Source organism: Centroberyx gerrardi, chromosome 24 (assembly GCF_048128805.1).
Source record: "Centroberyx gerrardi isolate f3 chromosome 24, fCenGer3.hap1.cur.20231027, whole genome shotgun sequence".
In the NCBI taxonomy this organism is placed as follows: Eukaryota; Metazoa; Chordata; class Actinopteri; order Beryciformes; family Berycidae; genus Centroberyx; species Centroberyx gerrardi.
This window is the reverse complement of record NC_136020.1, coordinates 23549356-23566654: the sequence shown is the minus strand read 5'-3', so window position 1 is coordinate 23566654 and position 17299 is coordinate 23549356. Positions and strand designations below refer to the sequence as shown.

The 17299-nt window shown below is 41.1% G+C and overlaps 1 protein-coding gene across 3 annotated transcripts; it reads left to right on the top strand.

The window, feature by feature from the left end:
- Nucleotides 1-5108: 5108 nt before the first annotated feature.
- Nucleotides 5109-15645, top strand: LOC144538122 (protein NLRC3-like). 3 transcript variants are annotated; one of them, XM_078282162.1, is made up of 11 exons: nucleotides 5109-5240; nucleotides 5353-5466; nucleotides 5564-5677; nucleotides 5890-5968; nucleotides 7140-7368; nucleotides 7763-9566; nucleotides 9677-9850; nucleotides 13448-13621; nucleotides 13903-14076; nucleotides 14217-14263; nucleotides 14781-15645. In XM_078282162.1, the coding sequence occupies exons 1-11, from the start codon at nucleotides 5152-5154 to the stop codon at nucleotides 15329-15331; spliced, it is 3549 nt and encodes a 1182-aa protein (XP_078138288.1). In that variant the 5' UTR covers nucleotides 5109-5151; the 3' UTR covers nucleotides 15332-15645. The 3 variants fall into 3 exon arrangements, with proteins under 3 accessions (XP_078138288.1, XP_078138289.1, XP_078138290.1); XM_078282163.1 differs by lacking the exon at nucleotides 5564-5677; XM_078282164.1 differs by lacking the exon at nucleotides 9677-9850.
- The last annotated feature ends 1654 nt before the right edge of the window (nucleotides 15646-17299 follow it).

Here is a 17299-nt window from a genome sequence, read left to right as displayed (position 1 = left end):
GGTTTTCGTCTACCAAATTCAGTGGGCGAGGAGGTCAGGGCTAAATATAGCAATTTAGTGTTACTATCAGTCCACTAGATGGAGCACATTGACCAAATCAGATATTTTTCATATAGAGACTAAGAGCCAAGGGAAAAGTGAATGACTTTTTGTAAAATCAGTTTTAGGTGTTCTCTCTAGTAGAAAAAGTGAAGCAAGTCTGAGTAAATCCTGTTTTCACTTACTTTTATCAGCCAAATGACAAGCAGTGTGAGTCTGAAATCTGAGATCTATATAGTTTATCTGTCTGAAAGGACCTACTAAAGAACAACTACTACCATTACTACTACTACTATTGATAATACTAATGCTGCTACTATTGACAACTACTACTACTACTACCAATCATAGTAACACTAATAAGTATAATAATAATAATAATACTACATATAATACAAATATGTATATATAATATTCTAACACAATAATAATAATATTATTATATTAATAATATTAATAATAATAACAATTATATAAACTATATTTGAATACTACATAAAAATATTAAATGCATTAAAATGTGCTTTGCAGGCAATAAAAACATAAACATTATTATAAAGACATTTTCAATTCCAAGGCATGAATTAAAAACAGGCTTACACAATATTAAAACCTTCAGAAAAAAATGAGAATAAAATAGGTCAAAACAAGTGATATGAAAGCCTGTCAGTAAATGTGTTTTCTGATCTGATCTCCAGTATGAAGGTGACTTCACCAGCCTCCGCTCCTCAGGCAGGACCTGCCAAAGCCCAGGAGCCTTGATGGTAAAAAGGCCCTGTGACCTTTAGCCCAGACTTCAGAGTGTCCAGGAAGACACTGAGGTCTCTCCCGGGCCCGTCCATCTCTGCTGACCAGGTGAGGAGGCTCCATCCCAGCAAGACTGTGGGTGCTGATGACACCTTGGCCCCAGGGTGCTGGAAACATGGACCAATCAGCTGTGAGGCTCCTGCAGCTTCTCTCTTCAACCTCTCACTGAGCCTGCAGAGGGCGCCACCGCTGCAGACAACATCCTGTATCGTCCCCATGTTGAAGAAGGGCCGGTCCGGCGTCCTGAAGCCCTACAGAGCAGAGATACTAACATCCAGCACATCATGAAGACCTTGGAGAGCTTGTCTTGGATCATCTTAGACCTCTTGTGAGACTCCTGCAGCCTCTGCAGTCTGCCTACCAGACTCATATAGGAGTGGACGATGCTGCATCGTCTTCCTGCTCCACAGGGTTTACTCCCATCTGGATAAACATGAAGACACAGTGGGAATCATGTTGCTTGGTTTCTCCACTGCTTTAACATTTAATACCATCCAGCTCCTCCTGGATAAATCATGTCACCTACAGAAGTTCTCAGTATGGAGGGATTAGAGGAGGAGAGGAGAGGAGGATTGCAGCAGGCTGGTGAAAAATAACTCAGTTTGCTCTCTTCAACTGTTACATACATTTTTTTTGTTGTTGAATTAGTGTCAGATACAGTCGGCCTAGATACACACACACACATTGTGACTAGCCGTGTGTTTGTCCTCCATTTTATTATTATTGTAGCCCAGTTAAATTTATATTCAATTTATTTATAGGACTGAACGTGTTAAAACTGGTATTGTCCGTCATTCCCACTAGGGGGCGGTAATGATGCTGTAGAGGATTTGTACTGCAGAGTGGAGACAGAGAATATATATACAGAAGATGTACTGTATGTGTGTATGAGTGTGTTAATGAATGTATTTTATATTATAATAGATATATATGAAACAAATAACTCAGTTTGCTCTCTTCAACTGTTCATACATTTCTTTTTTTGGTGAATTAGTTTCTTTTAGAAAAGCTCCTGACTTTTAGAAACCAGACTACTCACTAGCTGGTTTAAACTTTATGGTAATATTAGCTAAGGCAGGTAAACATGATAGTAAACTCTCATGATAATAAAATAGTAAACTGGATATAAGTATCCAGTTTACTATTGTTTTTTACTGTCAGTGTAAGTTTAGTTTCCATGGTAATATACAGAATATTCTATTCTGTTGTTTCATGTTTGTATTAATTTTATTATCATATATTAGGTTATCACATATTTAGTTTTATCAGCAACGGTCATATGAGCATCATGAATACTTTGTGCATGTAAACACAGGTAGGACCTACTGTTTTATACCAGTCACTTTCTTGTCAGTCCAGAAGGGGGCGCTGCTGATCTCTGACAATAAATGTTTCCTGAAACTGCCATTTATAAGAGTACAATAGTACAATATAATCTCCTACAGATCACCTATATACAACACATTTACCATTCTACTGCTGTATCGGCAGGAAAATAGATTTTTGAACAGACTGCTCCTTTACTTTCAGAGCAGAAACAGAAAGCAGAGCAACAATATAAAAGTACAGAAAGCCAGCCGACCTGCACACATGCTGTAGTCAGCAGAATCCAGCAGAGGGCGTCCTCACTCCACACAAAAACCTCATCCAGAAGACAGAGAGCCTGCCATTATTATTAGATAGATAACATTGAAACCACTGGTTAAACACACACACATACTGCAGTGTAGATCTCTCTCTCTCTCTCTCTCTCTCTCTCTCTCTCTCTCTCTCTCTCTCTCTCTCTCTCTCTCTCTCTCTCTCTCTCTCTCTCTCTCTCTCTCTCTCTCTCTCTCTCTCTCTCTCTCTCTCTCTCTCTCTCTCTCTCTCTCTCTCTCTCTCTCTCTCTCTCTCTGAACAGTACAGACTCCAGGACTTTTCATTCACATCCAGATCAAATCAAAGACACTTATTAGCTTCATCTGTAGAGGAAACACTGAGAGAGAAGACGTTGCTTTCCTTCTCCTTCCTTCCTTCTCCAGTCCTGGGTCTGTCTGGGAACATTTTATCTGAGGGTCAAGGCTGTAGGCTATCTGCTGATCTGAGTATCAAAGTCCAGAAACATCACGTCAAACCCGTATTTCTACTATCTGTGTAGCAGATGGAGCACGTTGACCAAATCCAAGGAAAAAGTGAATGAGCTTTTGTAAAGTCACCGTTAGGTGTGTTCTCTCTAGTAGAATAAGTGAAGCGAAATCCTACTTTCACTGACGTTTAGCAGCCTAACGGCTACTATGGGGTCAGATTTGTCGAAAAAAATAAATAAATAAATGCACAAAACAAGTTTTACAAAAGTATATCACGACTCGTAATGATCACAAATGTATTTTCCTGTCCACAAACAAATGCCACCCAACTTGAATAAATGTCAAACAACTAAGTTGGAAGTTCATTTTTCCACAGTTACATATCATAAAAATTGCATTTGAGGTGCTCCATCATCAGTTTTGTTTTTTATTTAATTTATTTACAGGTTGTCGAATCTGCATCACAAATCACCTGACACGTGTGGATTCAGATGTATTTGTTTGCGGATTTTTCAGACGTTTCTGGCAGGGATGCGGTCCTCCGATCCCCGATGTGTTGCGTTCACTTGCTAGTGAAAAGGTCCGACATCCGGGACTTCCAAGTCGGCTGTTGAGGGCGTTCGTGTGCGGGGGGAGGTTAAGCGAGAACAGGTGATAAACTGTTCACATGCGTATTCATACCCTGATTAGAAAATAAATAAATACATACATACATACATACATTACATACATACAAAATACTGGAGATGGACGGGCTGGGGAGAGACCTCAGTGTCTTCCTGCACATTCTGAAGACTGGGCTTTAAATTTTAATCTTCTGTAAGCCTGTTTTTAATTCATGCCCTGGAAAAATGTCTTTATGATAATGTTATGTTTTGATTGTCTGCAAAGCATATTTTAATTAGGCTAATTTAATATTTTAATGTAGTTTAAAAGTGTTATCAAATATATTTATTTTATTATTGTTATTATGATTACTGATGTTATTGTTAGAATTAATATTTGTATTATATTTATTATTATTACACCTATTAGTGTGTAGTAATAGTATTATTATTATTAGTAGTAGTAGTACTAGTAATAGTAGTAGTTGTTCTTGAGTAGGTCCTTTCAGACAGATAATCTAAAAATAAATAAATACATAAAAAATAGTAGTTTCAAAGACACCAAAAGCCACTAAAAGCAGGACGTGTTCACACTTGCTTCCCTTGGTTCTTAGTCTCTATATGAAATATATCTGATTTGGTCAATGTGCTCTATCTAGTGGACAGATAGTAGAATGACATCACCTGATCTGGGATTTCTCTGCCACAGACTTGGTTTATGGCTACGAGTTAGACTGGTTTGACGTCATACTAATGTTTCTGGACTTTGACACTGAAGTTATGAGGAAGTGAGCACACCCTCAGGTAAAACGTTCACGGACAGCCAGCACTGACAAAAGAGAAAAAAACATCGTCTTCTCCCTGTGTTTCCACTACAGATGAAGCTAGAAAGTCTCTTTGATTTGATCTTAAATTTGATGCGAGTTCACCAGGTAAATACCCTACAGTTTTATCCACAGGTTGACAGTTTACTTGTGGTTGTGGGTGGGGATATGGCAGTCTTAGCACTGCACTCAGGCGTGTTGAGCAGTTTCATAAATCTGTCATTAAATACCATTAAACACATGCGAGTTTGGAGGGTTATAGGGTTAGGGTTAGGTTAATTGGGTTGTTTTCTATATTCAGGAGAATTCATTGTGCCATTTTCAAAATTAATGTCTGACATTGGGGACAAAATCAACATTGTCGAAGAATGTTTTACCTGTATTTTTTAGTGGTAACCAAAATCAGACCTAGTTAGATTGTAATCTCCACTCATTCCATTGGTGAAATATGCAGAAAGTCTCAGAACTACTATTCTGAGAGCTTGAATAAGCTTAGTGCATTTCTTCCACTGTTGATTCACCAAGTGAGCAAAACACTGCCTCCTTACCAATACTGAAATTGTTGCCTTTCACTCAATCCCCTTTTGCTCAGTCCATGTCTCAATTGTCCCAGAGGCTTAAAAATCCTTTCTAGATGAAGCTGGTCAGTGTATTTGATGTAAAGGGCAGCTGGTCTGAGTATTACTACACTCTGTATATGTGACATGGGGCTGACAGGAAGAATCAGCCCTTGAAATAATATATCCTGTGATGGAAACCTTGTTGTCATGAATCAGCCCAGTGTGTTTGTGTAAAGGTGTTCGCTCTACTATGAGTCAGTCTGAGGAGAGAGAGGAGGGGCTCCCTCCCTCTAAAACCACTCTGTCTGGGGAACATGACAGCCGGACCAAAGCTAAGAGGTAAGATGAGGATCTCTAAATGTCCATGACTGTTCTCCATCTCAGAGCTCAGCAGTGAAATCATTACAGCATCATTATTCAGAGTAAAAGCTCTGTCTCTGTTGTGTTGAAGCCCAGTCCAGCAGGAGAGACCAGACTCCCCTGAACCCAGCTGTGTGTCCATGAAGAGTGACCAGTCTATGTTGGACCCTGTAAAATTTAAAGATGAAAATGATTCTGAAATTAAGTAAGTCATTATCATGTTAGGATTACTAAGAAAGTAAAATTGTCTTCTTCATAAGGACACAGATACCTTCACTGTCTTCATAATCTGTTTCTTTCAGGATCCAGCAGGAGAGACCAGACTCCCCTGAACCCAGCTGTGTGTCCATGAAGAGTGACTGGTCTATGGAGCCACCTATTGCCTTCAAAGATGGACACCACTATATTGATCCAAGGTAATTATTTGAAACTGATGATAAAAACAGATGGGTTTGCTCTCCAGATTCAGTCATCAGCTATAGAATTGGTTCAGCCCTTCATAGAGATTACTCTTTCAAAACATCATATCCAATAATGTGTTACAAGGATTCATCATGACGGAAAATAACACCTATAACCACCTGTGTGTTTGTGTGTGTATATGACCTACATCATATTTTCTCCACAGAGTCCACCAGGAGAGGTCAGAGGTTTCCAGTGGTCAGTCTGCCCAGGAGCATCAAACAGACCTGGACTCCATATTTATGGTGTGTAAATGTACAACAACACCTTTTACTTCAGCTACAAACAAACTGAAAAACAACCATTCTGGTCATAATAGTCTCCATGCTACACTCTTTAGATCAGTTGGCTTTTAGTGTGGAAGTTTAATTATTAAACTAATAATCATTATAATTATTAATTATTTAATTAGTTTACTATTGTTTTTGTACTACTACTTTATTATTATTGTTCTGCCACATTGGCTCAATTTCCCGTGAGATGGTAAATCCTAGAGCCATGAAACTTTGCACCATGGTCTAGTATGGCTTCAGTTAGGCCCACAAGAAATATGACCCCGATCGGCCACTTGGGGGCGCTATAATTAAAGGTCAAAAATAAAAAGTTTAAAGTGCTGTATCTCCCACACCATTGGTCCAATTTACACAAAACTTGGCACACAGCTGACCGTACTCTACAACTTTGCCATAAGGACCCAAGGTCCGCCTGGAACATTTTTGAGATATATTTTTTCCTCTTCTCCTACACCATTTGACCAATTACCACCAAAATTGGGCAGTACCATCTGTGGACCAAGCTCTTTAAATTTTGTTTATAGACTGTTGATATCTACTTTAGTTTTGAAGATATCAGCTGTTAAAGTTGTGAAGGAGGCGTGGCCTATAAGCTAAATTGTGATAGTTTTCTGGCCACAAAGGCCAGAAAACTGTATCTGCTAATCCAATTGGTGAAATTGCACAAAATTTGGTACACATGCTCTAGGACCATGTCCTAGTCAAAATCTGAAGTTTGGTCATCATTAGTCAAAGTGGGCGTGGCCTATGACATTTTGTCTTATAACTTAAACAGAATTTCACCAATCGCTATGAAACTCGGTAATCGTTTTCGAACCCTTATGTGGAACATGCAGACCAATTTCCATGCATATCCGACCAGATTTTGCCCAACAGCAGCACTTTGAGTGTTCAGCTAAACACAGTAAAGCCAATACCAAGTTGGATATTCACACATTGTTACTTGCTATTACATTCTTCAGTATCAGAACTTGATAGCCTCGGGCCTGACGGCTCAACAGCCTGATCTGGCAAAACAGACAGTAATCTCACACAAAGTTCCACGTCTCAGCTCGGGCTGCTCTACTGGCATGAACCCGCCATTGCCGCTAGCGGCTATATTTCATATATTATTCTGTTCCAGCTGCTTGAGGAGAACATCGTCACCTTTATGAAGAACGAGCTGAAAAAGTTCCAGAGGGTTCTGAGTCCAGATTACCCAGAATGCTTAGAGAGGCAGATGGAGGATGAGGAGGTGGTGGATGGTGAGGAAGAAGAGCAGAGGAGGAGCAGCAGAGAGGCTTTTCTGAAGATCACACTGCACTTCCTGAAGAGAATGAAGCAGGAGGAGCTGGCTGACTCTCTGCAGAGCAGTAAGAGGCTTTTAACAGGTTTAACATGATGGAAAGGGGAGATGGAGGGAAAATGGAAATGTTTGCATTTCTAACCTAACTGCTGTAAATACAATCTCTTCAATTCCAGATTGGAAGGTAAATGAGCACAATCCCCATGGATGATCTGGTTAAATTATTGATTTGTTAATGTGGGTGTAAAATGCTGCACACAGTGATTTACATTAAAATAATACATCAAAAGTTGCTTTTCACATTTAGCTGCACACACAGTCAGGGACTGTTTTTCCACCCATCAGTGATGAGCTAAATAGATTCCATGGAGTTGTGAAATTAACATATTTAACAGGAAATATTTGCATCTCTCACATTTAATGTAACATCTATTAATTGATGTTATTTGTTGTTCATTCAGAAACTCTTGCTACTTGCTGCCAACATGAACTGAAATCCAATCTGAAGGAGAAGTTTCAGTGTTTGTTTGAGGGGATTGCTAAAGCAGGAAACCCAACACTCCTGAATCAGATCTACACAGAGCTTTACATCACAGAGGGAGAGAGTGGAGAGGTCAATGATGAACATGAGGTCAGACAGATTGAAGCAGCATCCAGGAAACCAGCGAGACCAGAAACAACAATCAAATGTGACGACATCTTTAAACTCTTACCTGGAAGAGATCGACCAACCAGAACATTGATGACAAAGGGAGTGGCTGGCATTGGGAAAACAGTCTTAACACAGAAGTTCACTCTGGACTGGGCTGAAGACAAAGCCAACCAGGATATACAGTTCACATTTCCTTTCACTTTCCGAGAGCTGAATCTGCTGAAAGGGAAAAAGTACAGCTTGGTGAAACTTCTTCATCACTTCTTTATTGAGACCAAAGAAGCAGGAATCTGCAGGTTTGACAAGTTCCAGGTTGTGTTCATCTTTGACGGTCTGGATGAGTATCGACTTCCTCTAGACTTCCAGAACAACGAGATCCTGACTGATGTTACAGAGTCGACCTCAGTGGATGTGCTGCTGACAAACCTCATCAAGGGGAAACTGCTTCCCTCTGCTCGCCTCTGGATAACCACACGACCTGCAGCAGCCAATCAGATCCCTCCTGAGTGTGTTGACATGGTGACAGAGGTGAGAGGCTTCACTGACCCACAGAAGGAGGAGTACTTCAGGAAGAGATTCAGAGATGAGGAGCAGGCCAGCAGAATCATCTCCCACATCAAGACGTCACAAAGCCTCCACATCATGTGCCACATCCCAGTCTTCTGCTGGATCACTGCTACAGTTCTGGACCATGTGTTGAAAACCAGTGAGAGAGGAGACCTGCCCAAGACCCTGACTGAGATGTACATCCACTTCCTGGTGGTTCAGTCCATCCAGGGGAATGTCAAGTATCATGGGAGAGCTGAAACAGATCCACTCTGGACTACAGAGAACAGGAAGATGATCCTATCTCTGGGAAAACTGGCTTTTGAGCAGCTGGAGAAAGGCAACCTGATCTTCTATGAAGCCGACCTGACAGAGTGTGGCATTGATATCAGAGCAGCCTCAGTGTACTCAGGAGTGTTCACACAGATCTTTAAAGAGGAGCGAGGGCTGTACCAGGACAAGGTCTTCTGCTTTGTCCATCTGACCATTCAGGAGTTTCTGGCTGCTGTTTATGTCTCTCTGTCATTCATCAACACTGGTGTTGATCTACTGTCAGAACCACAATCAACATCTAGGCAGTCTACACCATCAAGCGACAAATCTAAACTAACGCACCTCTACCAGAGTACTGTGGACAAGGCCTTACAGAGTCCAAATGGACACCTGGACTTGTTCCTCCGCTTCCTCCTGGGCCTTTCACTGGAGACCAATCAGACTCTCCTACAAGACCTGCAGAAACAGAAAGGAAGTAGGTCAGAGACCAATCAGGAAACAGTCCAGTACATCAAGAAGAAGATCAGGGAGAATCCGTCTCCAGAGAGAAGCATCAATCTGTTCCACTGTCTGAATGAGCTGAATGACCGTTCTCTAGTGGAGGAGATCCAACAGTACCTGAGATATGGAAGTCTCTCCAGTGTCACACTCTCCCCTGCTCAGTGGTCGGCTCTGGTCTTCATCTTACTGTCATCAGAAGAAGAGCTGGACGTGTTTGACCTGAAGAAATACTCTGCTTCAGAGGAGGGTCTTCTGAGGCTGCTGCCAGTGGTCAAAGCCTCCAATAAATCTTTGTAGGTTCATAGATAACTGTATATTAAATATAACATTATCTTTTCTACACAAGAGAAAAAATATGTGTTTTCAAAGTTCTTGTTTATCTTCATCACTAATTCTTCTTCAGGCTGAATGACTGTCAGCTGTCAGAGAGAAGCTGTGAAGCTCTGGCCTCAGTTCTCAGCTCCCAGTCCTCTAGTCTGAGAGAGCTGGACCTGAGTAACAACGACCTGCAGGATTCAGGAGTGAAGCTGCTCTCTGCTGGACTGGAGAGTCCACACTGTAGACTGGAAACTCTCAAGTAAGATCCATTTCCTTTTTTTTTTTTTTTTTTTTTAAATTGATTTGACACATTTCTCCAAACTAAGGTCCATGCTCTCAAAACAGTCTCTCTCAGGTCAGTATTCCTGAATCTGAAATGTGCAAGTTATATATCAGCATTTCAGAGACATTATACATTTTTTATTTTCAATTTTACTGAAAAGAAAATCTTGGAATTTTTGCAAAATGTGTTTTAGTCTGATACAGCTTCATATACACAGCCAGGCCAAGGTCATCCACATTTTGATATAATTTCATTTAGATTACTGCACCTCTCTTTATTCCTGTCTCCATCATAATTCACTGTCACGTCTCCAGCTTGTTCAGAATCGAGCAGCTAGGATTTTAACTAGTGCTAAGAAGAGAACACACAGCATATATCCTCAACATTAGCATCTCACCGCTGGTTACCAGTTGGAGCCGGACAGCAAGCTGAGATCTTTGGCTCCTTCTGACTGTCCCTCAGTCTAGAATCAACTCATGTTTGTTGGTCTTTTCCTTTTTGTTTTAGTTTTTACCTTTTTCACTGTCGTGGGGTAATTCATCTCATTTTTTTCAGCGCATCTTCTAATGGTTGCTGCCTCAATGCAGACTTTTTGTGAGCTAGCCTACCTGTATATTGGCAGGCAACTCCTTACAGGTATCAGTCAGTCCTCTCTGTCCTATCTGCAGCTGGTTCAAAATGCTGCTGCAAGGCTTCTTACTGGCACCACACATACCCCCTTTCCACCAACTGGAACCTAGTGCTGGGCTGGTGCTGGTGCCGGTTCGCAGTTGGTTCAACTTGCGAACCTTCTAAGAACCGGTTTACTTTTCCACGGGCTAGAGCTGGCTAGAGAGCCACGTCATTACGTCACTGTATACGTCTGTATACGTCTCCGCTTTCCCAGCAACACTAGCGCCAACTTCAAGCACAACAACCAAAATGGTTGGACCACAATGCAAGGAGACAGTTTGTCTCCTCCATGGACCACTGCTGCTTAGATTTCACATCCATGTCCATGTCCATGAAGCTCTGGTTTTTTAACAATGGCGGTCTTCTTGGTCTTGTTGGTTTTGGTTGGTCACGAGAATCCCTCCCCCAGACCCTGACGTAAGTGGTTCTTTATTCTAGACCAGCAAAGTGTTGGTGCCACTCTGGAACCAGTTTTCCTGGCTGAGAGCTGGTTCTTTGGCTGTCGAAACGCGAAGAACTGGTTCGAGATTAGGCACCAGCTGCGAACCGGCCCTCGAACTGCCTTGGTCGAAAAGGGGTAAAAGAGAGAACATATTTCCCCTGTCCTGGCCTCTCTTCACTGGCTTCCAGTACAACAACAAATTGAGTTTAAGGTTTTACTGTGTGTTTTCAAGGCCCTGAATGGGTTAGCCCCCTCATGTCTCTGATCTCCTGCACCCCCAAGTGTCCTGCAGGTCTCTCAGGTCATCTGGCCAAAAGCTACTGGCTATTCCTCGGTCCAGGCTAAAGTGTAAAGGTGATCGTGTTTTTGCAATTGCAGCCCCAAGACTCTGGAACAGCCTCCCCTATAGCATCAGAGGCGCCCCCACTGTTGACACTTTTAAATCTCCATTCAAAACCCATCTCTACTCTTTAGTCTTTGATTCTATATGAAACTTGTTTTAGGTGTTTTGATTATGTATCTATTTTCTTGATTATTTTATTTCATTTTGTTTGTGTCCCTGTGCCATGTTGGTGTTTGTTCTGCTGGTTCTGTTGCTTGATCTGCTCTGTCAAGATTTTTGTAGCACCTTGGTCAACAAGCGATGTTTTTAAGTGTGCTATATAACTAAATTGAATTTGAGCTTGAACTTGTTGTACTCCTTTAAATGGTTGTTTCTTCAAGTGTCCAATTAAATCAGTGGTATTGTAATTAGCTCTCCTGCTGTCACCCCTCCAAACACTTGCATTGCAAACAGTACACTTAGCTTTTTGCCTGCTTTTGCTCACCAGTTTAAAGAAATTCCCGACTGTGCAGACATGACTGCAGACCAGCTGCTTTCTAACAAAACGCTGCAATGCCATAAGTGGTTGACGACGCTTGTTTACGGCAAATACTTTTTATGTACATTTGCATAAATAAATGATGGGGAAATTAAATAAATACATTTACTCCAATGATTTGACTACGATCAGCGCAGTCGATATGGGGTCTTTCAATTGATGCATCGACTCGTCAATTTTTCCTCGACCTTCCTAGTATCATTCTTTATAACAGTTAGTAAAAAAACACTTAAATTGACTTGCTTTTTGTTTTTTTTTTTATGAAAAAAAATTGACTTGCTTTTGTGGCCAAAGCCAATGGAGAGAGGATAAGATAGGTGTGATATGTTCTCTTTTTCTGGACCTCATGAGGAGTCTGGCTGCAGCGTTTTGGACAAGCTGTAATTGGTGGAAAATTGGAAGATTTTGCTGGGTCAAGCAGGTGTAAAGAGTGTTACAGTAGTCCAAGCGCGATGAAATGAAGGCATGGATAACAATTTCCAGGTTCAAAATGGGAGAGTTTCCTAAACTGCAGGAAACATGACTGAACAACTGCCTTTACTTGGTTCTCAAAGATAAGATTGTCATCAAACACAATACCAAGATTTTTACTGCATTGGGTCACATTTCAGGATAATGAGGCAAGATGTGTAGAAATTTGGTGACAAGAGTCCAGTTGTAGAAAACTTTGTGACATCCAGTTTTGAATTTCGAGGCAGTCATGGAGAGTGTTAACCTGCTGCATATCATCTGCATCGAAAGGCAAGTACAGTTGACTGTCATCGGCAAAAGTGCTTGTGCTTGCGAATGACATACCTAGAGGTAGCATGCAGATAGAAAACAGGAGTGGTCCCAGGACAGACCCCTGAGGGACCCCACAATTCATCATTGCACATGAAGATCTTGAAGCCCCAATGGCTACACTAAAAGACCTGTCATGTAAATAGCAATAAAACCATTTTAAAGCAGTACCAGAGATGCCGACCCAATTTTTAAGATGATCCAGTAAAATAGTTTGGTCGACTGTGTCAAAAGCCGGGTTAAGATCTAAAACAAATAAAACAGAAGATTTCCCAGCATCACCAGCTAAAAGCAAATCATTCAACACTTTGAGTAGAGCAGTCTCGGTATGATGTGCTCTAAAACCAGACTGTCTCAAACAGACCATTCTTGCATAGAAATGCAACCAGATGCTCTTCTACAATCTTTTCCAGAACATTAGAAAAACCGGGTAATTTAGAAATAGGTCTGTAGTTGTTCAATGAGTTATGGCTTTCTGTATAGTATAACATATGCCCTTTGATGGATTATTTATCCAAATCACCTTACAGTACCATGTGTGCATATAGGCTATATTGTTATCATGGGTGACTCCAGTGGGAATCAAACCAGCATCCCTGGCATTGTTAGTGCTACACTCAACTCAGTGAGCTACAGCACCATGCAAACCACACTATAAACTCTGCTTTTAGATAAGGGGAACATAAATAAAGTTTATCATTAGTAATAGTAATATGAAAGCAGTGCCCAAAAAACACAGACAATCATGACATTAACATATAAGAGAATAACATTTCCATATCTTTTCATGTCCTTCAGGCTGAGTGTGTGTCAGCTGTCAGAGAGAAGCTGTGAAGCTCTGGCCTCAGTTCTCAGCTCCCAGTCCTCTAGTCTGAGAGAGCTGGACCTGAGTAACAACGACCTGCAGGATTCAGGACTCAAGCTGCTCTCTGCTGGACTGGAGAGTCCACACTGTAGACTAGAAACTCTCAGGTCAGGATTCCTCAACATTTTCAACACATGACCAGCAAAATCATGCTTTACATGCAGATTAATGTCAGTAAATAAACACTGAACCTGTGTAGGATTTTTCTGTTCATGGGATTCTCAAACCAGTTGTGATACCAACATTTAGCTCTACTTTCTAGGCCATGTGAACTGTTTTCGCTGATTAGATTTTTATTATTATACACCATTTCCTAGAATGTACTAATGAGAAAATCTCATTGTGTGTGTGTGTGTGTGTGTGTGTGTGTGTGTGTGTGTGTGTGCAGGCTGTCAGGCTGTCTGCTCACAGAGGAAGGCTGTGCTTCTCTGGCCTCAGCTCTGAGCTCCAACCCCTCCCATCTGAGAGAGCTGGACCTGAGCTACAATCATCCAGGAGCCTCAGGAGTGAAGCTGCTCTCTGCTGGACTGGAGGATCCACACTGGAGACTGGACTCTCTCAGGTCTGGAGAGGCTTGCTGCCAGGCAGAGGCAGTGTCTAATAGAGGGATTACATAACCATCCCTAACCACAGGGATAGTATTTACTGCACATTTTCATCATCAAAGAGAATCTGCTGGTCTGACTTTGTTTCTCCCCCCAGTGTGGACCATGGTGGAGTGCGATGGTTGAAACCAGGTCTGAGGAAGTGTAAGTGTGTATTTAGTTTGATTCATGAAAACAAAGCAGCACACATTCAGTTATTTAGATTGTGTAGTTGCAGTTTCCTCTGTATGTTGTAAACTGCTTTTAACTGTTGAACCCTCCAAAGAAACATATAGCTGATGCGTAACTACAAAGACATTCTTTACTCCATGATCTTAGTTTTACTGTTTATTTAATTATACAAGAATAAAATCCAACAAGGCACTGCAAAAGAAAAAAAAATAGTTCAACAGCTTCTTCTCTCCACTAAATTAAACAAGTACGATGACGAATACAGCTTACACCAACAAAATAAAATAGTTATACAGAATTGTCTAAAGTCTAAATCTTTTAGTTTCTGTATAAATGGCTCTTACAGATGGAAACTTCATTTATAAAGCAGTATGTGACGTCCATTCATTCAAATCTGTTGGATCTGTTGGAAAACTGACAACATACAGGTACCAACAGGTCTGTTAGAAAAAAAAGTTGATGCTGTATTGAGTCTTGTTCTCTCCATCAGATGCCTGTGAACTCACACTGGACGCAAACACAGCAAACAGAAAGCTCTTCCTGTCTGAAGACAACAGAAAGGTGACAGAGGTGAGACAGCTGCAGCCATATCCTGATCACCGAGAGAGATTTGAAAACTGGGAACAGCTGCTGTGTAGAAATGGTCTGACTGGTCGCTGTTACTGGGAGGTAGAGTGGGAAGGAATGGTTTTTATAGGAGTGACTTACAGGGGAATCAGAAGGAGAGGAGTGGGTGATGACTGCAGGATTGGAGGGAATGAAAAGTCCTGGAGTCTGATCTGCTCTGGTAAAGGTTACTCTGCCTGGCACAATAACAGAACAACAGACATACCTTCCCTCTCCTCCTCTGTCTCTAACAGAGTAGCAGTGTATCTGGACTGGCCTGCTGGCTCTCTGTCCTTCTACAGAGTTTCCTCTGACACACTGATCCACATCCACACCTTCCACTCCACATTCACTGAACCACTCTATCCTGGGTTTGGGTTCGGTTTTGGGTTTGGATTAAGGTTTGACTCCTCAGTGTCTCTGTGTCAGATATAGGAGGGAGAGTCTGCTGCTGTGTAGAGAAACACTCACACTGCTGACCAAAGACAGCTGCTGAAATGATAGTTCAATCTGTACAGGATTACATGCGTGCACACACACACACACTTACACACACAGAATATTAGTAATGTTTGTATTTTCATATAAGTTTACAACTCATTTCACAGTAAACAAACATGATCCATCAGTCTGTAAATAGAGTGTATTCTGTGTTGGGTAACTGAACTGGGTTTTAACATCACGCATGTACAGGAACATGGACAATTTATTTTGAAGATGAAATAAATGAGATATTTAACCAGAAAGAATCAAGTTATTGTTGTTCATCTGAGAATATGTTTTTGATGATTGACAGGTTAAAATATCTTCCCTTTGGACTTTTGTTTCATTTGGTATTTAATTAATCTCTCCACTCCAAGATAAACATCTATCTTGTTTTCTACAATTGTTTCGCAGAAATAAAATTAACTAAACATTGTTTGACCTTCTTCTTTTCAAGCAAGCATAGTATTTGTTGACTTTAATGTGTAATAATGTTTCCTTAAAGTAAACAATATATTTTATATGAAACCCATTGAAGACCTTATTTTATCCACTTTTACACAATTGTTGAACTGTCTTTAACCATCCTTATTTAAAATACAGATCGATTTTACAAACTTTTTTTTACAGCTTTAAAACCTGTCAAACACAGCTGTCTTTGATTTGATTTAATGTGGAACCCAACTGGGTCAGATTTAGTGTCAGAGACCCATATGGTCAGGATTTTTAGTTTTTGATTCAGCATTGAACTGTAGAAGTGTCTGCACTGTAAGAGTGGTGAAACCTGGGATTACAATACTCATTCTTATACTTTCTGTAATTGGGATCATTTCTAATGAATTTAGATTATAGGGAAATAGTGGGTCCCCGGCCCCCAGTTTGAGACCCGCTGGTTGAGGATTCCCCTCAGAGGTTTGTTGGTCAGGCTGCAGTACAGCAGAGCGGCCACTAGAGGTCAGAGTCTGACTGAACATGGGACTGCTGGGAGACAACAACATTGTTATTATTATTACTAGGACTTCAAACCTGTACGGCTGAAACAATATTGTTTTTGAAAGTATTGATCATGCTCCATAGCGCCACCATCAGCCCAACCACCCTCTACTGGACAGATGGGGTAACTTCATATCTGTAAACTGGAACAGAAGGGCTTTGAGTTTAAAAAAAAAAACCTAATGTGGCAACAAGTCTCTCTCTCTCTCTCTCTCTCTCTCTCTCTAAACCAACAGTGAACTATTTAAGATATTTACGGTAGCTAATATTAGCATAAACCGGCTGGTGAATATTCAGATTTCTAAAAATCAGGATATACGCTCCTCTTGGCTTTTCTAAATGAAAACGTCATTCACACATGCCAACTCTTAAATAAAATAATCCAGAATGATACTGGAATATTAATGGCATGTAAACACATTCAGTGAGAAAGCCGTCTACATGCTAAATTCACTAAAAGCTTCTGTCAGGGTTGGATCTAGGACTCACACGCAGAGCTCAAGGGCAGAGGCAGAAGTAAGGTAACAGTTTTTAATGGGAACAGGCAGGCTGAGGCGAAAGGTCAAAACATCAAAGGTACCAGGAAAACTAGAGGCTACGAGGCAGTTGGGAAAAAAGGCAGATATCGAATCCGGGCAGACAAGAAAACAAGCAGAACAGACTGGCGGGATACAGTGAGTGACTAAGCAGCTAGAACGATCTGGCAGAGATCAAAATGAAATGGACTGGTATATATACAGTAAGGGAGTAATGAGGGAATGAGGTGCAGCTGGGAAGGGCGGAGACAGGTGACAGCCCGGTGATGCAGGAGAAGGGAAGGTGAGTAGGCAGACATGAACAACTGGAGCTTGGACTAGAACTGGACTGGGATCTGAAAAACACACAACATAAAACATGGAACAGAGACAAGAGGGAACAGGGAGTGGA